Consider the following 20309-nt stretch of genomic DNA (forward strand, 5'->3'; position numbering starts at 1 on the left):
GCTCCTCCAGCTGGAGCCCTGGCTGCTTTGGCAAAGACTTCCCTCCCGGACACGCCTCTGGAACCGGCGTGTTGCCCACGCCACGTGTGAATGCGGGCTGCAAAAGTCTCGCCGCCAAGAGACAAAAAGCTGGCTCCGAATTGGGGAGCGGGCGGGGCACACACAGTCTGGAAGGAAGGGCACTTTGCCCATGGTCAGGGGATCCTCTCCCCCCACCTTCCTTCCTTCCGAGAGGGCTCCGCCGGGACCACCGAGTCCGAGGGAAGGAGGGGTCTTTTCCCCTCCCGGAGCCCTTCCTTCCGCCTCTATGGTTCCTGGTTCCGGCGGAAGCGGCCGGTTGCGCATGCGCGTCTCCTTTGCCTCGGGCGACGGGCGGGCGAGGCGGTGAGTGAGGCGGGGGGGGGGGCGGAGCGGGAGGAGCCCAGCTGGCGCGGCGCCTCCCGAGGAGTCCCGGGCAGACTGCCGCTGGGCCTGGAGGCTCCGCGAGGAGCGCCGCCCCGGTGGTGCTGCGGAGGGAGGCTCAGCTGCGGCCCCGGCTCCGGGAGGCAGCCGGATGAGGCCCCTCGAGCCCGGCCAGAGCCACTCTGCTTGGTCGCTTCCTTGGGTCTGTCCTGAATCTTCCAATGCGCACCTCACTTGTCATCAATATTATATTTCTTTGTTGCATTTAGGCACCACCTTTTCTTTCAAGAGCTCAAGCTGATTCTCCCCCTCCTGGGTCCCCACAACAGCCCTGTGAGGTAAGCTGAGGCAGTGACTCCCCCAAGGTCACCCAGTGAGCTTTATGGCTAGTTGGGGAATTCAAACCCTGATCTCCCAGGCCCTCATCTGACACTCTTAACACCAATGCCATGTGCTATGAGAGGGAGAAGAGCCTTTATTCACTTACTCCTATCTTGTCAGACCTCTTGCTCACCTTTTCTCTTAATTAAAAAGTCCCAAAATCAGGGAGGCACACATACCCTTAATCATTTTATATTGGGGTAATTGTAGGAATAACCAGGAGGGAGAGTGGGCAGCAGCAAAGGTTAAGATTGTAGAGGAACCTGGGGCCAGGTTTAGGAGTAGAGGCAAGGTGGCTTGTGTGTGTGCCAGAAGCCAGTATTTTGGGAGATGAGGGGCAGGCAGGGGATCACATATAGACACGGAGTGGGGAAAGGAATGGTCAGAGGGAGAGAGCTAGGTCAGGGAGCAGGTTGAGGGGTTGGGGAGTGTGCACAGGGAGCTTCCTGGGTTATTTCTTCATCTTCTGCTTCCTCTCCCCATACCTACGCCAGTTTCTTACTCCAACAAGGCATCATGTCGCTGTCCCATTTGTACGGCAAAAATGACGCTGCTGCTGATGACGATGTGGAGATGGAGAAATTTGAGATCACCGACTGGGACCTTCAGAATGAGTTCAATCCCAACCGGCAGCGCCACTGGCAGACCAAGGAGGAGGCCACCTATGGCATGTGGGCTGAGCACGATTCTGATGATGAGAGGCCCAGCTTTGGGGGCAAACGGTACTGGCCCCCCGAGGAAGTGATCGGGAATGTTGTGATTTGTGAGGCTGTTCTTGAAGGTTCTGCACCCCTGTTTCCAAACCCTTGATTAACACCTCCCTTGATTGTATATGTCAGCTTCTGATTTTGCGATATTAACTTGATAAGTAGCATAGATGTCTCTCAACAGTGAATTTCATCAGGAAAAAGCTATCTCATGTCTAAATGCATATCTGTAGACTACAGAAACATCTCTGAATAAATGTATTTTTTCTTAACCCAGGTCTAAAGATTACTCGGCGCCTGTTAACTTTATCAGTGCTGGGCTAAAGAAGCCAGCAGCTGATGAGAGAACAGATGAAGATTCTGATGAGGATGAGAAGCCTCTGAAGCAGGAAGAAATCCCCAAAGAGTTTGTGCCAAAGAAGTTAAAGACAGTGAGTTCTTAGTTAATTGGGCCATAAATCACTGCATTTTAATTGTGGTTCTGGAGTGTCTTAAAGAACCTCAGGAAGCACTAACCGCAACAGGAAGAACCACACAATCTGGATTTTGTTGGTGTGAAATGTGCACAGTCTCAACTATAAACACCCCAAATAAATGTCTGGACTGAGACACGCCAGTGCTTTAGTAATAGAGCTGTCAGTAGAGCCAGGCACTGAATGAACTAGGACAGGGATCAGCAAACTTTTTCCGCAGGGGGCCGGTTCACTGTCCCTCAGACCTTGGGGGGGGGCAGATTTTTTTTTTGGGGGGGGAATATGAATGAATTCCTATGCCCCACAAATAACCCAGAGATGCATTTTAAATAAAAACACACATTCTACTCATGTAAAAACACGCTGATTCTTGGACCGTCCGCCAGCCGGATTTAGAAGGCGATTGGGCCAGATCCAGCCCCTGGGCCTTAGTTTGCCTACCCATGAACTATGATATTTAATTCATCTTTTTGTGTGTGTTTTAACAGGGTGGCAATTTCAAACCGAGCCAGAAGGGCTTCATAGGAGGAACCAAATCTTTTATGGACTTTGGTAGCTGGGAGAGGCATACAAAAGGAATTGGGCAGAAACTTCTTCAAAAAATGGGCTATGTGCCTGGAAGGGGCCTTGGAAAGAATGCTCAAGGTATGGCTCAGCACCCCACTTGATTTGTTGTGCAGGCTTTTAAGAAGACCCAAGGAAAACAAAAACCAAGTTGGTATCTGCCTTTCTTTCTCCTTCAAGCCTATCAGTTAATTTTGATCTGTATGTAAAACTAGCACAGAAATTGTAAACCAGCCTTGGCCAACCTGACCATCAGCTGTGCTGGCAGAGGCTGATGGGACTTGTAGTTAACACATCTGGAAGGCACCAGGTTGGGGAAGGTGTTAAACAGTGGCTACTTGCAAAGATTCTGGTTAACATGAAATGTCCAGATAGGAAAATTGCACTTCATCCAGGATGAACAGTAGCGGAAGCAGCAGCACTCCTTTCCCAGAGTGCCACAGGGCTAATTAACTGCCTGGCCCTTTAAGACCAAGAGATGCAACCCCATCAGCTCTTTTTGATGTGGGTGGGGGGGGGGCAGGCTTTCTGAAAATAGAAGAGCCAACCAGGGCTCAAGCGCAGGGAATAGCAGAGCAGCTGCTGGGCTATTTTGCCTCCCTTTCCAGGCAGCTCTGATCCTTCTGTGTTCTTATATTCACTTCACTAACAGCTGTGAATTTTCTTAGGTATCATCAACCCTATTGAAGCTAAGCAGAGGAAAGGCAAGGCAGCCATAGGGGCGTATGGCTCTGAGCGAACCACACAGTCCTTGCAGGACTTCCCTGTTGTTGACTCAGATGAAGAGGCAGAGGAGGTATTCCCGCCCCCCCTTTCCTTCTCCTCATTTCTCCCCCTCCCCCAACTCTCCTCATTGCCACATTTGGGGACCTGTGTGGAAGAAATGTAGTGATTTCTTACAATGGTGTTTACATCCTAACAAAAACTGCCTTCTTCATTTGACTGTTGAATCTGGCTCTCTGCGTGAGAGCAGCTGTGATCCCTGCACTGCAGAGGGTTGTACTAGATGATGCTTTGGGTCCCTTCCAACTCTACAATTCTGTGATTCTTTCTTCCCTTGGCAAACGTTTAAATGGGGCACAAAGCAGTTCTTGGAACCTGGGTTGGCAGTTCATTTCTGTACACATAACAACTTATGTTGGCAGCTGGTAGGACTGAGAGAGTTAAAGCCTTGCTTTTTGCTTTCAGGCATGTCCTGTAGAAGACCATATTGTGGACCAGAGCTAGGGTTGGTTGGTGCCTGTTGGCGCAGACCTTTAAAAGTGTGAACCCCCCTCCCCTGGACATAGTCCACTGGCAATATTCCCTGCTCAGCCCCAGACCAAGGAAAGGGTTTGGTGCTCTGCAGTGGAGTCCCCAGTGGAGTGTTTCTTCCTCCATCTTGCACTTCTCCCATCTCTTCTTTCATCCCAGGAGTTCCAGAAGGAGCTCAGCCAGTGGCGGAAGGACCCAGGTGGGGGCAAGAAGAAGCCAAAGTACACCTACAAGACTGTGGAGGAACTGAAAGCCAAAGGCCGGGCCGGGAAGCAACTGTCGGCACCTCAGAAGGAGCTGGCACAAGTGAAGGTGAGGTTGATTGTCCGAAGCAAGATGGGGCAGGTTTCAGAAAAACTTAGAAAGAGCCTGCTGGATAAGGCCAAGGGGGCCCTATGTAGTTCATCATCTTCTGACAGTGGACAACCAGCTGCATGTGGGAAATCCACAAGCAAGGTCCAAGCATGAGAGCCCTCGCTCCTGCAGTTTCCAGAAACTGGTCTTTGGGAGCATTGCTGCCTTCAACAGTGGAGACACAGCAGAGCCGTCCTGGCTAGTAACTACTCAGAGCGCTCTCCTCCTGGCTCGTTGTCTGACCTTTGTCCTCAGCGAGGGGGAGCTTTGACTGGCTTGTAACAGGTCCCTCTGCAGATACAGAAGATGATGACTACCTCCAGGATGAGCCAAGGAAGCTTTTCTCCCAGGTTCAAGAGTTAGCTGTCTTTCTTTTTCCTTAATATTCCTCCATGATTGAGGTTGTAAGCAGATGACTGGCATGACCTATTCTGACCTGTTAGCTCTTGTGCCCTTTCATGCTGGCAAGTCCAATCCTGCCTCTGTATGTAATGCTTGAAAAGCAACAGAGAGCTCTGCTGCATTCTGGAACAATTGCCTGGCTTGATTTAAACTGGAAAGGGAAGTCAAGAGCCCACGTGCTCCCTAGAAGCCCAAATTCTTGACAGACAGAAGTACAGCTCTTAAAAATGGCCGGTTGGCATTGGGTGTCTGTGGTTAATTTCATTATTGGCTCATGAGCCCTAGGGCTAAGGTCTGCCCTGTCCTCTGAATTAATGGTAGTCAGCCCTTGGGTTTCCCAGGAGAAGAGGGCAGTGGTAGAGCCAAGGTCACACTGGGGTAAGTGGGAGTGGAGAGACATGCCCTGACCCTTGTGAACCATTCCCTTGGAGCCTGCAGATGGTCCAATCACTGCAAATGGCAAAAAGTGTTGGGCTGTGCTGGGCTCGTTAGAAGATGCAATGTAATTCTGCAGTGTACCAAACTTAGGTTTGCATCTGGAATACGCAAGCTTTGGAAATTGAATTGACTGGACTTTGAAAGGTTGCCTACTACTCCAGCAGCCCAAATTGGCCCTCTGAAAAGTATTGTTTTACCCTCTTTGTATAGATTCTGCTCACCAGGACACCACGAAGCAGTACCTGCTGTTGGTTGAAAGTGGTCTTGTAACTTGTTGGGGGTTTTCTGTTTGTTTGCTTGTTTGGAAGGTGATTGACATGACCGGCCGGGAGCAGAAAGTCTATTACAGCTACAGCCAGATCAGCCAGAAGCACAACATCCCTGACGACAACCCCCAGCTGCCTCCACCGCTGGGCAAGGACTCCAAGGCGCAGGCCTTCAGTCTGCCTGAACTGGAGCACAACCTGCAGCTCCTCATTGACCTGACGGAGCAGGAGATCATCCAGAATGACCGGCAGCTGCAGTACGAGAGGGACATGGTGGTCAACCTGACCCATGAGATCGACAAGATGGCGGAAGTCCTGGAGCGGGAGGAGGCAGACACGCGCAACCTCAGCGAGGTCCTGGAGCTGGTGGAGGAGTGTGAGAGGCGGATGCAGCCCAACTGCAAGGACCCCCTGACCCTGCCTGAGTGCGCCAGGATCTTTGAGACCCTCCAGGACAAATACTACGAAGAGTACCGGATGTCCGACCGCGTGGACCTTGCTGTGGCCATTGTCTTCCCTCTCGTCAATGACTACTTCAAAAACTGGGACCCTCTGAAGGTGGGTGGGTTCAGAGACCAGGAGCAGCAAAAGGGCCATGCCAGTTGGGTGGCCAAACACCCACATTTGCTGGCAAAGCTCACCTTCCCAAACCCCAATTGTCCTTCTGCCTATAAAGGGTTTCTTAATTACTTTTTTCTTGCTCTCCCTCCAATGAGTTTAGCAGGGGAGTGCAAACATTTTCATAGAATCATAGAATCATAGAGTTGGAAGAGACCACAAGGGCCATTGAGTCCAACCCCCTGCCAAGCAGGAAACACCACCAGAGCACTGAAACATTTTATTATTTTTATCCTCACAACCAGTGGCGGAGGAAGGGGTGTGTGGTGGGTGCGGGCCACCCTGGTTGTCATCACTAATGTGGGGGGGGGGGACAAAATGACAAAAATACGAGTTGTTTTTTGTGTGTGTGTGTGTGTGTGTGTGTGTGTATATATATATACCCGTGAAAAATCCTGTACCCGTGAAAATCTACGAAAGCAAATATATATATATATATATATAAAATAAATAAATTAAAATAGGGCTCACTAAAGCTTTACTTCAGTGAACAAATGTAAAGAAATGCGGCTGACACTGGGTGCCACACTGCAGGGGCCGGCATTACCATGGGGCCTGCAGTGTGCCTGAGCCACGTGTATTTCCTGAGAGTGAGGTGGTGGCTTGAGCGCCTGTAGGTTTGGCACTGCCTGAAATGGCAGTGTGAGGCTTGCGTCTGCCCACTGCCTCTCCCTCAGCCTCCCTACAGCTGAAGGGAAGGCTGCGGAGAGGCTCCACGCAGCATGCCCTGCTCCCATGGGTGGCTCACCCCGCCCCCAGCTGCAGGATGCACGTGCCGCCCCGGGCACCTATGCCGCTGCTCACAACAACCCTGTGAGGTAGGCCAGACTGAGAGAGAGTGACTGGCGCATGGTCACCCTGTGAACTTTGTAGGTGCATCTCCCTAGTCCTACACTCTGGTCATCGCACCCCAAAAGCGTCCAGGGTGAGGAAGAACACCTTACCAAATAGAAAGCCTTCCAAATAAACCCAATACGCCATGCCAGCTTGGGGAAAGAGCTGTCCCCTTTCTCCAAATAGGAGCTCCCTTTTTTTTGTTTGACTCTCAATTACCTTGTACACTGCCTCTCCTCTCCTCTCCTCTCCTCTCCAGGATCACATGTATGGTACTGATATCCTAGCCAAGTGGAAGAGTTTGCTGGAAAACGACCAGTTGCTGTCGCACGGTGGGCAGGACCTTGCCTCGGATGCTTTTCACAGGTGAACATAGCGTCTGTGCAGGTTTGGCAGGGAAGTTTCTCTCTAAGGGAGGAGGAGCCCTGTGCTGGTCAAACAGGCCTGGCTAATCCAATTCCTTCTGTAATGCTGCGGGGAGGATTTTCTTAATAATAATTATATATTGCACTTATTAGTTGCTTTTTTATAGATACAAAAGTAACTGAAAGTGCTTTACAAAAAAAGGGAGCACATAAATTTAAGCCAACACGCATTCATAATTATAAAAAGGCATTGAAGCAGGCCACATATATCAAAACCCTCCAAATCAAAGGCTGAAGGCCTGATGGAAAAAAAGGGGTTTTGCCTGGCACTTAAAAATACTGTAGATACAGGCAACTCCCACTATGTTGTCCAGTGCCAAACCTGGAAGTGACCCAAAAATGTCATAAAAGATGTCACTAACAGGGCAGGGTGGAGGGCTGTGGCGGCGGAACAGGGTGTTTCAATTACAGTTTCATGCAAGCACACAATGACCCAGAACACAACCCCCATGCAACTGGGGAGACAAGTCCATAAATGGGGAGCTACAACTGAGAATGCTAACCCAGACTCCAGGTTGGTTCATGCGGGGTGGTGGTGGGGTGGTGGTGCTTGAGTTACTGGGGTCCTGAGCCACGAAAGGTTTCATAGGTCAAAGCCAGCACCTTGAATTGAGCCCAGAAGTGAATTGCAAGCCAGTTGTGCCAGAAGTGGTATTATGTGGTTCAGACTACCCCTGCATTGGTCAATAAAATTTTATTTCTCAATTTTTCAAATTTTATAAGCATCAGTTAAAAAGAAAAGCAAAACAATAAACTTATCCCCTTGGACTTCCCTTCCCCCCCTTTTGTGGACCCTTATATTATAGTTTCTCCCCCTGCATATCCTTAATAATTCCAATTTTTACTAAATCTTTACTGTGCTGGTCAATAAGCTGGCTGTTGACTTCTGCACCAGCTGCAGTTTCCAAATTGTCTTCAAAGGCAGCTCCACACATCATTCATTGCAGCAATCTAACCTGAAGGTGACCATAGCATAGGCAACAACCTGCTTCATCCCTGACGTCAGCCTAGCAGGCTGGGTCTGATGGGAGCTGGGAGTCCAGCAAAAGCTTTGGAGCAGCCCATGCACCTCCTTTCTCTGGCTATATTGTAGTAACACATAGGCTTGAAATGCAAAAGCTGATGACGTGGAAAAGCATTTTGCTGCCTATATATACCCTTGAGTCCATCAAACTTGCTCAGGCATGTGTACCTCACGAGAGAGAGATTTCAGACTTGCCCTAAGCCCAAGAGAGAAGCTGGGAAAGGAGGTTTTGAAGACACAGTAGCTGCATTTGCATTGTCCATCAGAAGGAAATCTCTTAAAGCACCCCTAGTTCCTACTGAAGAAGCAAAGCGTGGTTTGGATCTTCCCCTGGCCCCGCTCTATTGAGATTTTTAATCCTTCAGGTTGATGTGGGAGACTTGGATGCCGTACGTGCGGAACGTGGTAGCACAGTGGCAGCCCCGGAACTGCATCCCGATGGTGGACTTCCTTGACAGCTGGGGGCACATCATTCCTGTTTGGATACTAGACAACATTATGGACCAGCTGATCTGCCCCAAGTTGCAGAAAGAGGTAGACAAGGGGCTCTTGGGGCTCCTCTCAGGCACACTGGGCGTTGAAGTATCAGCAGGGCTTGTTGCGTGGGGCAGGAGGCTTAACCAGAAAGCCCTTGTTGCGAAGACAGCGTGGTGTAGAGGTTAGAGCAGGGGTCAGCAACCTTTTTCAGCCATGGGCTGTCCCTCAGACCATGTGATGGGCCGGACTATATTTTGGGGAAAAAAATATGAACGAATTCCTATGCCCCACAAATAACCCAGAGATGCATTTTAAATAAAAGCACACATTCTACTCATGTAAAAACACCAGGCAGGCCCCACAAATAACCCAGAGATGCAGTTTAAATAAAAGGACACACTCTACTCATGTAAAAACACGCTGATTCCCAGACCGTCCGTGGGCTGGATTGAGAAGGCAATTGGGCCGCATCCGGCCCCTGGGCCTTAGGTTGCCTACCCTTGGGTTAGAGGAACAGACTATAGAGTCTGGGAGACCCAGGTTCCAATCCCTATATGGCTGCAAAGCTCACTGGGTGACCTTGTACCAGTCACTACCTCACAGGATTGGTGTGAGGGATTAAATGAGGGAGGAAAGAACTACATATGCCACCTTGAGCTCCTTGGAGAAAAAGGTGGGATAGAAAAGTAGTAAGTTAATGCCTCTGGGTGTCCCATAAGGCTTACTGCTGCTCTTGCTTCAAGGTGGAAAGCTGGAATCCCCTGACGGACACAGTCCCCATCCACTCGTGGATCCACCCCTGGCTACCCTTAATGCACACCCGGCTCGAACCACTCTACTCGCCCATCCGCAACAAGCTGTCCAACGCTCTCCAGAAATGGCACCCCAGCGACTCCTCGGCCAAGCTGATCCTGCAGCCCTGGAAGGAGGTCTTCACCCCGGGGTCCTGGGAGGCCTTCATGATCAAGAACATTGTGCCCAAGCTGGGTGAGTCGGTCCCCCCAAGGCTGCCTTTGCAGCAGACCAGGAGGCAGGTGACTGGGGTTGGAGGCCTTACGGGAAGCAGCCTTCTTCTAAAACAGACCACAGGTCCATTTAGCTCCGCATTGCCTACACACACAGTGACTGGCTCTCCGGGATTTCTTTTCTTTTTTTTAAATAATATTTATTAAGGTTTTCCAAATTAAAACAAATTAAATCCAATTTATAAACTTTTTCCAATAACCAGGACTTCCCCTCCCCACCCCCTCTTGCATTCCAAATCTTCCAAATAAACAAATTCAACAAATTCTTATCCCCAAATTACACTCATCATCAATAACCCAAATTTTTTTCCAAGTTCCCATCCCCTAAGATCGATCTACTCCCTTCCACGAGGTCCCCCTTTTCAGATATAATGCAGATAAATATAAAATAAAGATAGAAAAAAAATAATTTTACAACTTTTGGATTCCAAATTTCCCTCCCCCCCTTCCCTGTTGCGTTCCCCATATCCCTCCATTTCTAGTATCTTTCTGGAGTTCCCACATTTCACTAAGCCCATACCCCTCTGATTCTTTGCCAGTCATTTTTAATTTCGAGTGTCCGATCATAGAAGGAGCCTATCTCCAAAAGGGGCCCATTTCTTCTATCCAGATTTTTGTATCCAGGAGTGAAAACTCCAATTTTATTTCCATAAGCTTATCAAATCTGGATATCCCAAATGTTCCCACTTCCAGTTCGTTCTTGTTTCTTTGTTTATTTCCCTGTTCTCCCGCAGAAATGTTCTTTTTCCAAAAGCTTCTAGTTTCTCTGCAGAGGCTTGTTATTCAGGAACCAAACGTTGCGTCATGTCCCTTTCATTTTCCAACAGATAAATCCATTGTTTCTTATGGTGTGTAGACCTCTGTAGACAAAATAATGTTCCATTTCTGCAGTTTCCCAGGAGATTAAAAACTCTGTTCAACTATTCAAGTTTCCTGTCGAAAACACATGCAATATCCCTCAGCTCCTCTAGATGGACCACAGCAGCTGAGCTCCCTTCCAGATCACATCCACCAGTCCAAATAGCTTGTTGATCCTTATTTGAAACAATTTATGTCCAATTTATAACAAATGTAACCGGCAAAGTCCTCATAACAAAGACTCCAATTTGTTCTTCCGTTTTGACAGCTCTTTGACAGCTGTCAAAACCTCCGTTGCTCTTCTCCAGGCATTTTCACGAATCGCTCCAGGGATTCCGGGGGGGGTGTTACTTTTTAATACAAATTCCACCTTTCTCCTCCAGCTCAATCTTATATTTTCCCCTCACGAAGTTGCAGATTCATCAAGATAAGGTTACTCTCGATCTTAGTTGTCAAGTCCTTTGTTTTGGCTCTTCTACAATTAAGGGGGGGCTGACTTCCTTTTTCCACCTCCCCCGTTCGCTCCAAATTTTAAAAATTTATCCCTCTTTTTAGTCCATACTCCAATTACTCACGGGTTCTTCTTTTGGGTCCGAATTCTCAATAGAAGAAGCTAGCGCTCTCCACCGAATGGCATGCGGCTTCGCTCGGCAGGGGAAGCGGAGGACTCAAAGCACCACCCCTCCTCCTGGCGCCCGTTCTTTAGCCTTTAAAAAGGCTCTTTCGCGGGCCGGGGAGGGGCGCAAAGGTGCCAGCCGAGTCACCATGTCCATGGGCCCCGTGCCCATGGTTTTTGAGGGTCCCCGCGTCGCCGGCGCGGTAGGACCCAACCCCTGCCGAGCCGGCTCCCTCCGGAGCACGGAGGGAGCCCGCCATTCGGCGATGGCGCCAACCCGGAAGTCTGGCTCTCCGGGATTTCTGGCAAGGCACGTTCCCTGTCCTGCGTGGAGACAGTGAAACGGGTTGAACCTGGACCTTCTTGCATGCAGAATGAGTGCCCTGCCTCTCAAGAAACCCTTCTGGGGTTAAGGAAGCAGGACTGTCCCACAGAAGCACATGCAAGAGGGGCAGAGACCAAAGCGTGGGCATGCAGAATTTGCATGTGCCTTAAACTCACTTTAATTCTTGCTGATCCAATGCTTTGGGTTTGTTTGTTTGGTAGGTCGGTAGGGTGTCGGTTTGAGGCAGGGTGGATAGTGGGGTCAGGCAGGTAGCAGCCTCCGGAGCTGATTTTGGCTCTGGAACACTTTTCCTATTGGCTTGCTATCTTGCTGAGTTACAAATTAAAAGGGTGGGGAGGGGTATTAATCAGAAGGGTGGTGGGAATGGGTGAACCCTCCCCACCCTCTCACTATATATAAGGGTCTGGTGACTTCTGTTTCAGTGTATCTGAAGAAGCGTGCATGCACACGAAAGCTCATGCCAATAACAAACTTAGTTGGTCTCTAAGGTGCTACTGGAAGGATTTTTTAAAATTTGTTTCTATTGCTGAGTTACGTGAAACTGATACGGGGTAGGAAGTAAAGGGTTGATGCTTTGCAGCTGCCAGCTATACTCCATCCCATTCTCCCTATTTGGGCTGCTCTTGGGGGCAGAAAATGTTTGGGGTTGGAGTCAGCGCAATGTTTTCTCCAGTGTAGGAATCTAGGGCAGCCACCTCTAATCTGGCACTTCCCATTGTCCTCAGTCACTACGATTGTACAGTAGTGGGGCAGATTGAAAGTGCTTGGCTGGGGAAGGCTGGTCCAGCTGATGATCCGTGGCAGAGCTCAGGGGGAAGTGTATCCAAGTGAGGAAGGAACAGGGAGTTCAGCAGTTGCTCTCTCACAGCTTAAAAGAGCTTTTGGGATCCTCACTAGAGAAAGTTGTTTCTGAAGTGAAGGACATGAGGCAGGAGTTGATAATGCAGGTGAGCTGCGCACAGGTGAGCTGCATGCAAGCTGCTGGCCAGCTCTGTGTAGGCTCCTTTAATTGACACAAATATGCAAACCCAGGCAGATACATTTTGGGCTGTGACCTTTATACTTCTTCCAGTCCCAAGCTCGTGGTGTGGTACAAAGTTATTTTGGCACCTGTTTCCACCGCGTCATTTTCCCCTTGCACAGTGTATGACGAAGGAGACAAAGGTCTCAGAGACAAAGGTCACAGACAGGACACCGCAGACTACTGAGATCACAAAAGGTTAGACAGAAGGCATGATGTTCAGACAGCTGTGGCTTTGTCTGTGACGGGGAGTGTGCTCCGCACCCCAAGGTCACGCGTGCAGGCAGGGCGAGGCTGCCTGCGGGTGGGGAGTGTGCTCCGGACCCAGCGATCATCCCTACAAAGTTTATCTTGGTTGCAGCTTTGCTGGTTTCCCTGAGGGGAGAACATCAACAATTTTTTTTTGGGGGGGTGCATGTGCAAAGAAGTCCCTCTGCTCTCTAGGCTGAGCTGGTTTAAGCTTGCTGTCGTCTCCACATTCCTCCACAGGCTTGTGTCTGAACGAGCTGATGATCAACCCCCACCAGCAGCACATGGACTCCTTCTTCTGGGTGATGGACTGGGAAGGGATGATCTCTGTCTCTAGCCTTGTGGGGATCCTGGAGAAGCACTTCTTCCCCAAGTGGTTGCAGGTGTGTGACTCCAGCAGTGTCCGGCTGGGTTCAGCCACACTTTTCCTTAGGGACATCTGAGGTTGCCACAAACAGCAGTGTTGGGTTTTGTGAACTCACATTCAGTTCAGCTTTTGCTTAAGGGTGGCTCCACGGAAGAGGCAGTAAGCCCCCCGGTACCCCTGCTGAAATGGACTGGAGCCCTGCAGCTTGGCAGGCTCACCTGATTTATCTGTTTGCCACAAAACTTTTATTATGGCTGTTTTTAGAACAACAACAACAAAAGTGCAAAGTCCTCTCTCAAAGGCAGATCTTCACCCATGTCTCATACAGAAGGGGGTGCCCCCTCAGCTCTCACCTGGGAGCTTCCCTTTCCTCTCCCAGCCTCCCACCCTGGGAGCTCTTCCTTTCCTTGCCTCTCACACAGGGTCTTTCACCAGCCAGCCATCACCTTCGTGTACATACAGTCCAGAGTAGAGGACCAGAGAGATGTGATAACCAAGATTTACAACTCAGTTATCATTAATCACCACATAATTATCTCTGTCGAGGGACAGTTGACAAAAAACGTCTTGTGTGCCATCTTTCCTCCCTTTCCCTTCCTGCTCATCTGATCTCTCTGGACCTGCTTGGTTTTCTGGCTTCTTTGCTAGCAGGGGTGGATTGGTGTTGCTGGAACTTGTTTTTTTCCTTTTGACCAGTGCCCCCCTTTACAGTTCCATGTGAGCTGCCAGACTTCAGCAGGGGCTTTGCTGGCCCTCTCCTTTGGAAGTTGGGTGGCTTCTGGTTTTCCCTTGAAATACTTGTCCCTGGATCAGAAATGCATCAGACGCTGCTTCCTCGTGAGCCTGTCCCGTCCACAGCCCAAGTAAAGCCTTGAGTCCCTGATCTGTGAGCTCTGCCTTGGGGGGTGGGGTGGGTTGCTTGTGGTCTCCCTGCTGCTGACCCTTCTCCTCCTGCAGGTGTTGTGCTCCTGGCTCAGCAACAACCCCAATTACGAAGAGATCACCAAGTGGTACCTGGGCTGGAAGTCGATGTTCTCCGACCAGGTGCTGGCCCATCCCTCCATCAAGGAAAAATTCAATGAGGCTCTGGACATCATGAACAGAGCGGTCTCTTCCAGTGTCGGTGCGTGAGTGATGGTTGCCAACACAAATGTTGCATTGGCTGGGCAGTGAAGTAATTCAAGGATCATCATTGAAAACAGTTGCTCAAAACAATAGTGTCCCTTTTCATAGAGGAGGAAAATGGAAGAGACTGAGGCTGCAGAGCCCTGTAGAAGGGCCACAATTTTCACCAGCCTCAAGCGGCCATTGGGGAGGGTAGTAGTCCACATTTGGAGATCACCATTTGGGCTACCCTTGCTTTGCACACTTACTTGTGAGTAAATCCCACTGAATCCAAGGTGTCGTCCTTCTGAAGAGAGACACATAGAATTGCACTATGAGCTCCCATGTTTCTTATAGTCCTTTCCAGCTCTCCAGAGCAGTTGGTTCTCCTCTTCCTCTTTGCCCCAATTTCAAAAGGTCTTCTATTCCTTACCTCGTCAAAATCAGCACAGTGGGAGAAGAAACAGGGACTGCACTGACAGCATATAGTTTATTAAACTATGGAACTTGCTCCCCCAGGAGGCCCCCAACTTGGATGGCTTTCAAGGAGGATTAGGCAGGTTCATGGAGGAGGAAAGGGCTATCAAAGGCTACCAACCAGGATGTCTGTGCTCAGTTTCCCCTGTCAGAGTCAGTGATGCTTCTGAATACCAGTTGCTAGAAGCCGCAGGAGGGAGAGGGCTCTTGTGCACGGGTTCTGCTTGCGCTTTTCCCGCTGGGGCATCTGGTTGGCCACCGAGAACACAGGATGCTGGACCAGATGGGCTCACTTGGGCTTGATCCAGCTGAGGGCTCCTCTTCTGCTTTTTGTCCCCTCGCTCCACCTTTCCAGCTCATTGGGCAGCCTTGCAGGCTGTGTGACCCCTTGGGCTCTGGCTGTGTGCTAGGAGGGCCTGTGCAGAGCACATGCTGCAAAAATTTGCCAGCTGCCATCTCATCTCTCTCTCTTTGCTCCTCTGCCAGGTGGCTACATGCAGCCTGGGGCCCGCGAGAACATTGCCTACCTCACACACACAGAGCGCCGGAAGGACTTCCAGTATGAGGCGATGCAGGAGCGCCGGGAGGCCGAGAACATGGCGCAGCGCGGGATCGGCATGGCCGCAGGCTCTGTGCCCATGAATTTCAAGGACCTCATCCAGACCAAGGCGGAGGAGCACAACATCGTCTTCATGCCAGTCATCGGAAAACGGCATGAAGGGAAGCAGCTCTACACTTTTGGCCGCATCGTCATCTACATTGACCGGGGTGTGGTCTTTGTGCAGGGTGAGAAGACCTGGGTCCCCACCTCCCTGCAGAGCCTCATCGACATGGCAAAGTGAGGACAAGGGGCTGGGACTCAGGGGGCACAGCACTGCCATGCAGGCTGCCTTGCCTCATTCACTGGGGACTGGGAGGTGCAGGAAGGCAGTTCCTGAGCGGGAGCTGCCCCAGTGCGTGTGGGTTGAGGGCTATGCTGAAACTCTCCTGCCAGGCTGCAGAAAGACCAGTGCAAACCAAGTGCATCTAATGTCTAGCCCCCTGTATCTAGGGCTGGGGGCCAAGCACCATTACCATTAAATCTGATTGGAAGCACCTCCACCCTTTGCTCAGCCTTAGTCCACCTGAGCTTCCAATCAGTGCATCTAGAAAATGCTGACGCCCTGAATAAAAATGTCAACTCTGTTTTGAGATGCAGCAGCTAGAGTGAGACAGTAGTTCCAAGTGTGAGATCACAGCACTGTTAGTGCAGTTTGACCTGGCAGGAGTCAGGGCTTGCTCACAATGTTGAACAGGGGAGGCAATAAGAAATGACCACAAAAGTTCAATGTGTGTTGTTTTTAATTAAAAACATTATTAGAAATACAAGGTTTGTGGAGAAATTTGGTTTTCTGAGAAGTTGCTGCCTTAATTGTGAAGCAGCAGCTGGGAGCGTGAATGGCTCTCCCCCTTAATGAGGGAGCCCAGTCCTACTGGGCAGCTTGCCTAGCACCACCAGATCTCTGCCCCCTTTTCCATCCCATGAGGGAACTCTCATAGGAGGTACCAGACCAGAGTTGAACAGAGATGGTGGTGATGCTTGGGTTTGCCCCATTGATCCTCCCAAGCTCTGCCGCTCAGTGAACAAGCGCGCGCGAGAGAGAAGGAGAGCTTTGGCATCTTGTGCATGCTGCGCATGCCTCATTTGTCCCATGGAGATGCCATAGAGCAACACACAAATAGACAGTGTGGCTAGTCATTTGCTTTAGGGTGGGGTGTGTGTGTGACATTAACATGAACATGAACTCTTTGCAACACCAGAAGTAACTCAAGCCCCTCTCCAAAGAAGGAAACCCAAACCCAGCCCTGCACCTCCAGTCCATAGCCTCTGGAATTGAATTTCATTTCTTGTTTCTGATGATCTCTGGCTGATCCTCATCTGGGTAAACTGGCTCCTCCTGAAGCTTCCAGATCTCTGGGGGAAGGGCCCTCAGTTTCTCCAGAGGAAAGCAGTGGACAGAGGTGTCGTTAAATATGTCCAAGTATTGAGGGTGAGAAGGAAGGGCTTCTTCATCTGTTGCTATTAAAACCTAGAAATGGTCAAGCACAGCAAAGAGGCAGTTAATGGGGGCGACTTGGCTGCTGAACTGGCCCTTGAGAAAGGAGGAGAGCAACAGGCTCAGATCCACAGCTAGTCACGTGCCACATTTATGAAAGCCCCTGCAGCAGATATTTTGACTCAGAATTCATTCCCTATGGCTGGGGAACCTGTGGTCCTCTGTTGTCATCACCTGACATATCCCTCCAGGATGGAAATTGGAAATGCAGTCTGAGGGGTGACAGGTCCTTAGCTTTTCCATTACCTATCTTAACCACTGATCTCAGTATTTGTGTGGCATGCTTTCAAGTTTTACAGTGCCCAATAAGACTAAAATGGATGTGCAGATTCCAAAGCTAGCTCAAAGGCTACCCAAGCAATCCAGCAGGTTCTGTGTCTGCTGGGTGCAGAGCAGCTCCACTCTTGCGTAAGAGCTCTGCTGCGCCCTGACCCACCAGATGCCTGTTTTCCACTGAGTGGGGCTTGATAGAAGGGCAGCCTCAGTCAGCTTGTTTTATGAGGGAGTTAGAGAGTTGCCTTTGAAGCTGCGTGCTCAGCTCTTGGAAGACTTTTATAAGCCCAGCAAAAGCAAAGCTGCTTAGAACACAGCCAAGCAGGAATAAGGGAGAAGAGTTGGTAAGCATGGATCCCAACCCCCCCCCCCCCCCGTTAGGAGCTGACGCATTAAGGGCTTCTGCTGGATGGTGAACAGTCGCTGTTATTCAAGCAACAAAGCCGTACCTTTGCAATGTAACTGTAGTCCTTTTGGAATATCCTGCTCAGCACCCTAGGAGCAAAGGGCATTAGAAATCATTGGCAGTTGCAACAAAGGCAACACCACGGCCTACTAAGCAGAGGGTGCTGCTAAGCTAAGAACATCCAAAGGGTTTGTGGGTCTGGCCAACAGCTCATCTAATCCAGCATCCTGTTCCCACAGGGACCAGCCACATGTCTGTGGGAAACTTGCAAGCCAGTTGAGCATAAGAGCGCTCTCCCTCTTGTGGGGAGAAGCAGCCCTCCAACTGCAGAGGCAGAGCAAAGCCTTCCCCATTCTGTGTGTGGTTAAATGCCTTCAGAGACTACCATACTTGCAAAAATTCTTAGGAAATCACTGCAAAAAGGAGTTGAATTTTCAAAACCCAGATTTTCGTGGGAAGACAAGTGGAAAATGCCAATTCTGTTCTTGTATAGACACTGGGCAGCAGCAGCAGCCAAGAGGCCCAGCCCTGCCTGCTCTTGGACTGGGTGATGCAGAAGGGCTCCTTACCTGTCTTCAATGCCCTTGAAGCTGTTCCCTATGATGACCATTTTGGAAAGTGCCTCTATAGACCAGTTGCTCCAGAGCAGGTTGTTATAGAGAGCTTTTCCGCAGTGGACCATGTAGAAGATGGTAGGATTGTGGATGCAGCGTTTTCCTTCCTGGATGCAAGGAAGAGGAGTGTTATCCTGCAAGAACTGCAACCAACCCCCACCCCACAGGAGCTAAAGGAGTTAAACAGCTGTGAACTTTTGGTATCAATCATTTTGAGAAAGGCCACAGTCCTCAGCTGTGTGTTTTGATCCCTGGGCACAATTCTCCCTGAGTTCGTGCTCCTCTCTTCCTGGAGCTCACCTCATTCTCCAGGAGCACCGTGAGCCCAAGATGGGCAAGGACTTTGATTTCCAGCGTGGAAAAGACAGGGTCAAATATGTAACACAGATCTTCAGGGATCTGCAAGGGGAGAGAGGGAATGTTGCCTGTGTGCTTCTAGCGAGCTTTGCTCCCAAGTCCGCCACAGCTGTGACCCTCACCTTCAGCTCCTCAAGCAGCAGCAGGAGGAAGGCCAGCTGGTATCTCGCTTGAACGCAAGAGGAGAAGTTCCCAATGCCATAACACACACACTGCAAGTCCTGGGCTCTGCTGCGGCTGGGCTCCTCCTGCAGATGGGAGCTGGGCTCAAGAACTGACTCAGCTGGTGGTGTGAGCTGCAGCTTCTCAAAGGCAGAGAGGGCTTTCTCCACGGAAGGTCTGGTTGCCCCCTTCCCTGCTGCTGGGTGTTTGGGGAGGGATTTTAAGATGGTTCCTGAGCAATGAAAGAGGGTGCAATATAGACTAATGCCACTTCAGCCATGACTGCATCTTGCCTCCCCACCACCTTCACCCCTGGATAGATTTGCTTACAAACAGGCACAAATCCAAGGCTGTAGCTACAAAATAAAAATCCAAGGTCTCTCTTGAGATGCAAGACTTACCGAGGCTTGAATCCCAGAATTCTGAGCTCTGCAGTTCTGAACTGTCACAGAAAGGCAGGGAGAAGAGGAAGAAGTTATGTTACAGAAGGTGGGATTTAGGGCTGGAAGGATCTTGTGGGATCAGCAGGCTGGACTAGCTGGACCCTTGGTCTGATCAAGTAAGCCTCTTTATGATGGTTTTGAGGATACTAGCAGAGACTTATCAGGATGTAATCCCAGAACCTGATTTAAATGCAAGTGGATATGTGAAGTAATAAGGGAGCAGCATCCTTGAGCATACACAGAGTTCCCTGTTGGCCAACTGCTGCCAAATTGCCAACCCACAAGTAAATTAGAAGTTGCTACTGGACAAATATATACAGTTTCCATCAGCTGCAGCTATCACAGCTGTGATGCTGCGGGTGATGGAAAGACAATAGTGCTGGCTGAGAATAATGTGAATTGTAGTCCAAAACATCTGAGGGAACCAGCTCCACGAAGACCGACAGACCAAGGCGTCATTTCCAACAGCAGCCAGTCAGATACTTCAAGGAGGCCCCTTCACAGCTATGAGCCTTTGGGAAGCTTAGAAGCAGAGCAGGAATGCTTTCCTTGGGATTTGCCCTGCAGCAGCTGGGCATTCAGAGGTAGTCTGCCCTGCCCAGGGGAAACCTCAGGCCCGCCTTGAAGCTGCATGTGGCCCTCTTGGCAAGCCGGGGCCGCCCCCTCCCCCGCGGGCGAAAATGCCCCGATTGCCCTCCTGCTGGGCTCTCCGACTCCGGCTGGAGTGCCGTCTCGGAAGTCCCAAGTCACGCCCACTGGCCCCGCCCGCTCCTGGCATGTGGCCCCCGACGCAGCGCGGCCCCTGCTCCCCCGAGAAGGGTTTCCCCCGGAAGCCTCCCGGCGGCCCGCGCGTGATTTGCCTCCCGCAGCTGCCCCTCGGGGTAGACTGCCCCTGCCCAAGGAGGATCCACGGCCCCTCACCACGCCTCCCGCAGCCGCCGCCTCTGCCTTTCTCCCGCGTCCTCGGGGCTCTCGGCCTCTCCGCCGCCCCGCTCCTCTCTCCGCCGCCGCCGGCGCCGCCGCCTCCTGCTCCCTCCCGGGGCGTCCCAGCCTTCGCCCGCTCGGCAGCGCTCCATGCAAAGCCAGGGGCGAGCGCGATTCCACCAGGAGAGTCCCTCCGCGGCACCCGTAGAGACCATAGAGGAAAGGCGCGTGGCAGACACACCACTTCCGTTACCCTCACCCACTCGGCAGCCGCCATATGCGGGGCAGTAGCGACGCTACGACCGCGACTCGGCAACAAACGGTGCACAATATTGGGCTGGGAGGGCTCAGA

At 50.8% G+C, this 20309-nt stretch overlaps 2 protein-coding genes across 4 annotated transcripts; one reads left to right on the top strand and one right to left on the bottom strand.

Annotated features, from left to right (window-relative positions):
* Positions 1–307: 307 nt before the first annotated feature.
* TFIP11 (tuftelin interacting protein 11) lies at positions 308–16050 on the top strand (the record flags this gene model as incomplete). 2 transcript variants are annotated; one of them, XM_081892898.1, is made up of 14 exons in its annotated part: positions 308–384; positions 672–740; positions 1278–1505; positions 1768–1921; positions 2452–2608; positions 3196–3323; positions 3941–4093; positions 5284–5799; positions 6953–7059; positions 8508–8676; positions 9363–9606; positions 12975–13117; positions 14059–14224; positions 15169–16050. In XM_081892898.1, 14 exons carry the CDS (start codon positions 308–310, stop codon positions 15522–15524), a joined length of 2667 nt encoding a protein of 888 aa, XP_081749024.1. In that variant the 3' UTR covers positions 15525–16050. The 2 variants fall into 2 exon arrangements, with proteins under 2 accessions (XP_081749024.1, XP_081749025.1); XM_081892899.1 differs by having other exon boundaries at positions 368–384; positions 1295–1505.
* SRRD (SRR1 domain containing) lies at positions 15863–20249 on the bottom strand. Of its 2 annotated transcripts, none has more exons than XM_081892928.1 (7): positions 19955–20249; positions 18992–19027; positions 18551–18822; positions 18372–18470; positions 18027–18178; positions 17501–17546; positions 15863–16751 (listed from the first exon to the last, which is right to left on the bottom strand). In XM_081892928.1, exons 1-7 carry the CDS (start codon positions 20232–20234, stop codon positions 16563–16565), a joined length of 1074 nt encoding a protein of 357 aa, XP_081749054.1. In that variant the 5' UTR covers positions 20235–20249; the 3' UTR covers positions 15863–16562. The 2 variants fall into 2 exon arrangements, with proteins under 2 accessions (XP_081749054.1, XP_081749053.1); XM_081892927.1 differs by having other exon boundaries at positions 18992–19032; positions 19955–20110.
* Positions 20250–20309: the final 60 nt, after the last annotated feature.

The sequence above is a fragment of the Podarcis melisellensis genome, assembly GCF_964234715.1.
Source record: "Podarcis melisellensis genome assembly, chromosome: 16".
NCBI classification, from domain to species: Eukaryota; Metazoa; Chordata; class Lepidosauria; order Squamata; family Lacertidae; genus Podarcis; species Podarcis melisellensis.

Bases quoted from the DNA above. Each gene is read 5' to 3' on its own strand.
- SRRD (XM_081892928.1), bottom strand. From the start codon at position 20,234: ATGGCGGCTGCCGAGTGGGTGAGGGTAACGGAAGTGGTGTGTCTGCCA. The intron at 19,028-19,954 runs GTGAGGGGCCGT...GTGACAGTTCAG, and splicing joins CGGCGGCTGCGGGAGGCGTG to AACTGCAGAGCTCAGAATTC. The intron at 18,179-18,371 runs GTGAGCTCCAGG...CCTTGCATCCAG, and splicing joins CGGTGCTCCTGGAGAATGAG to GAAGGAAAACGCTGCATCCA.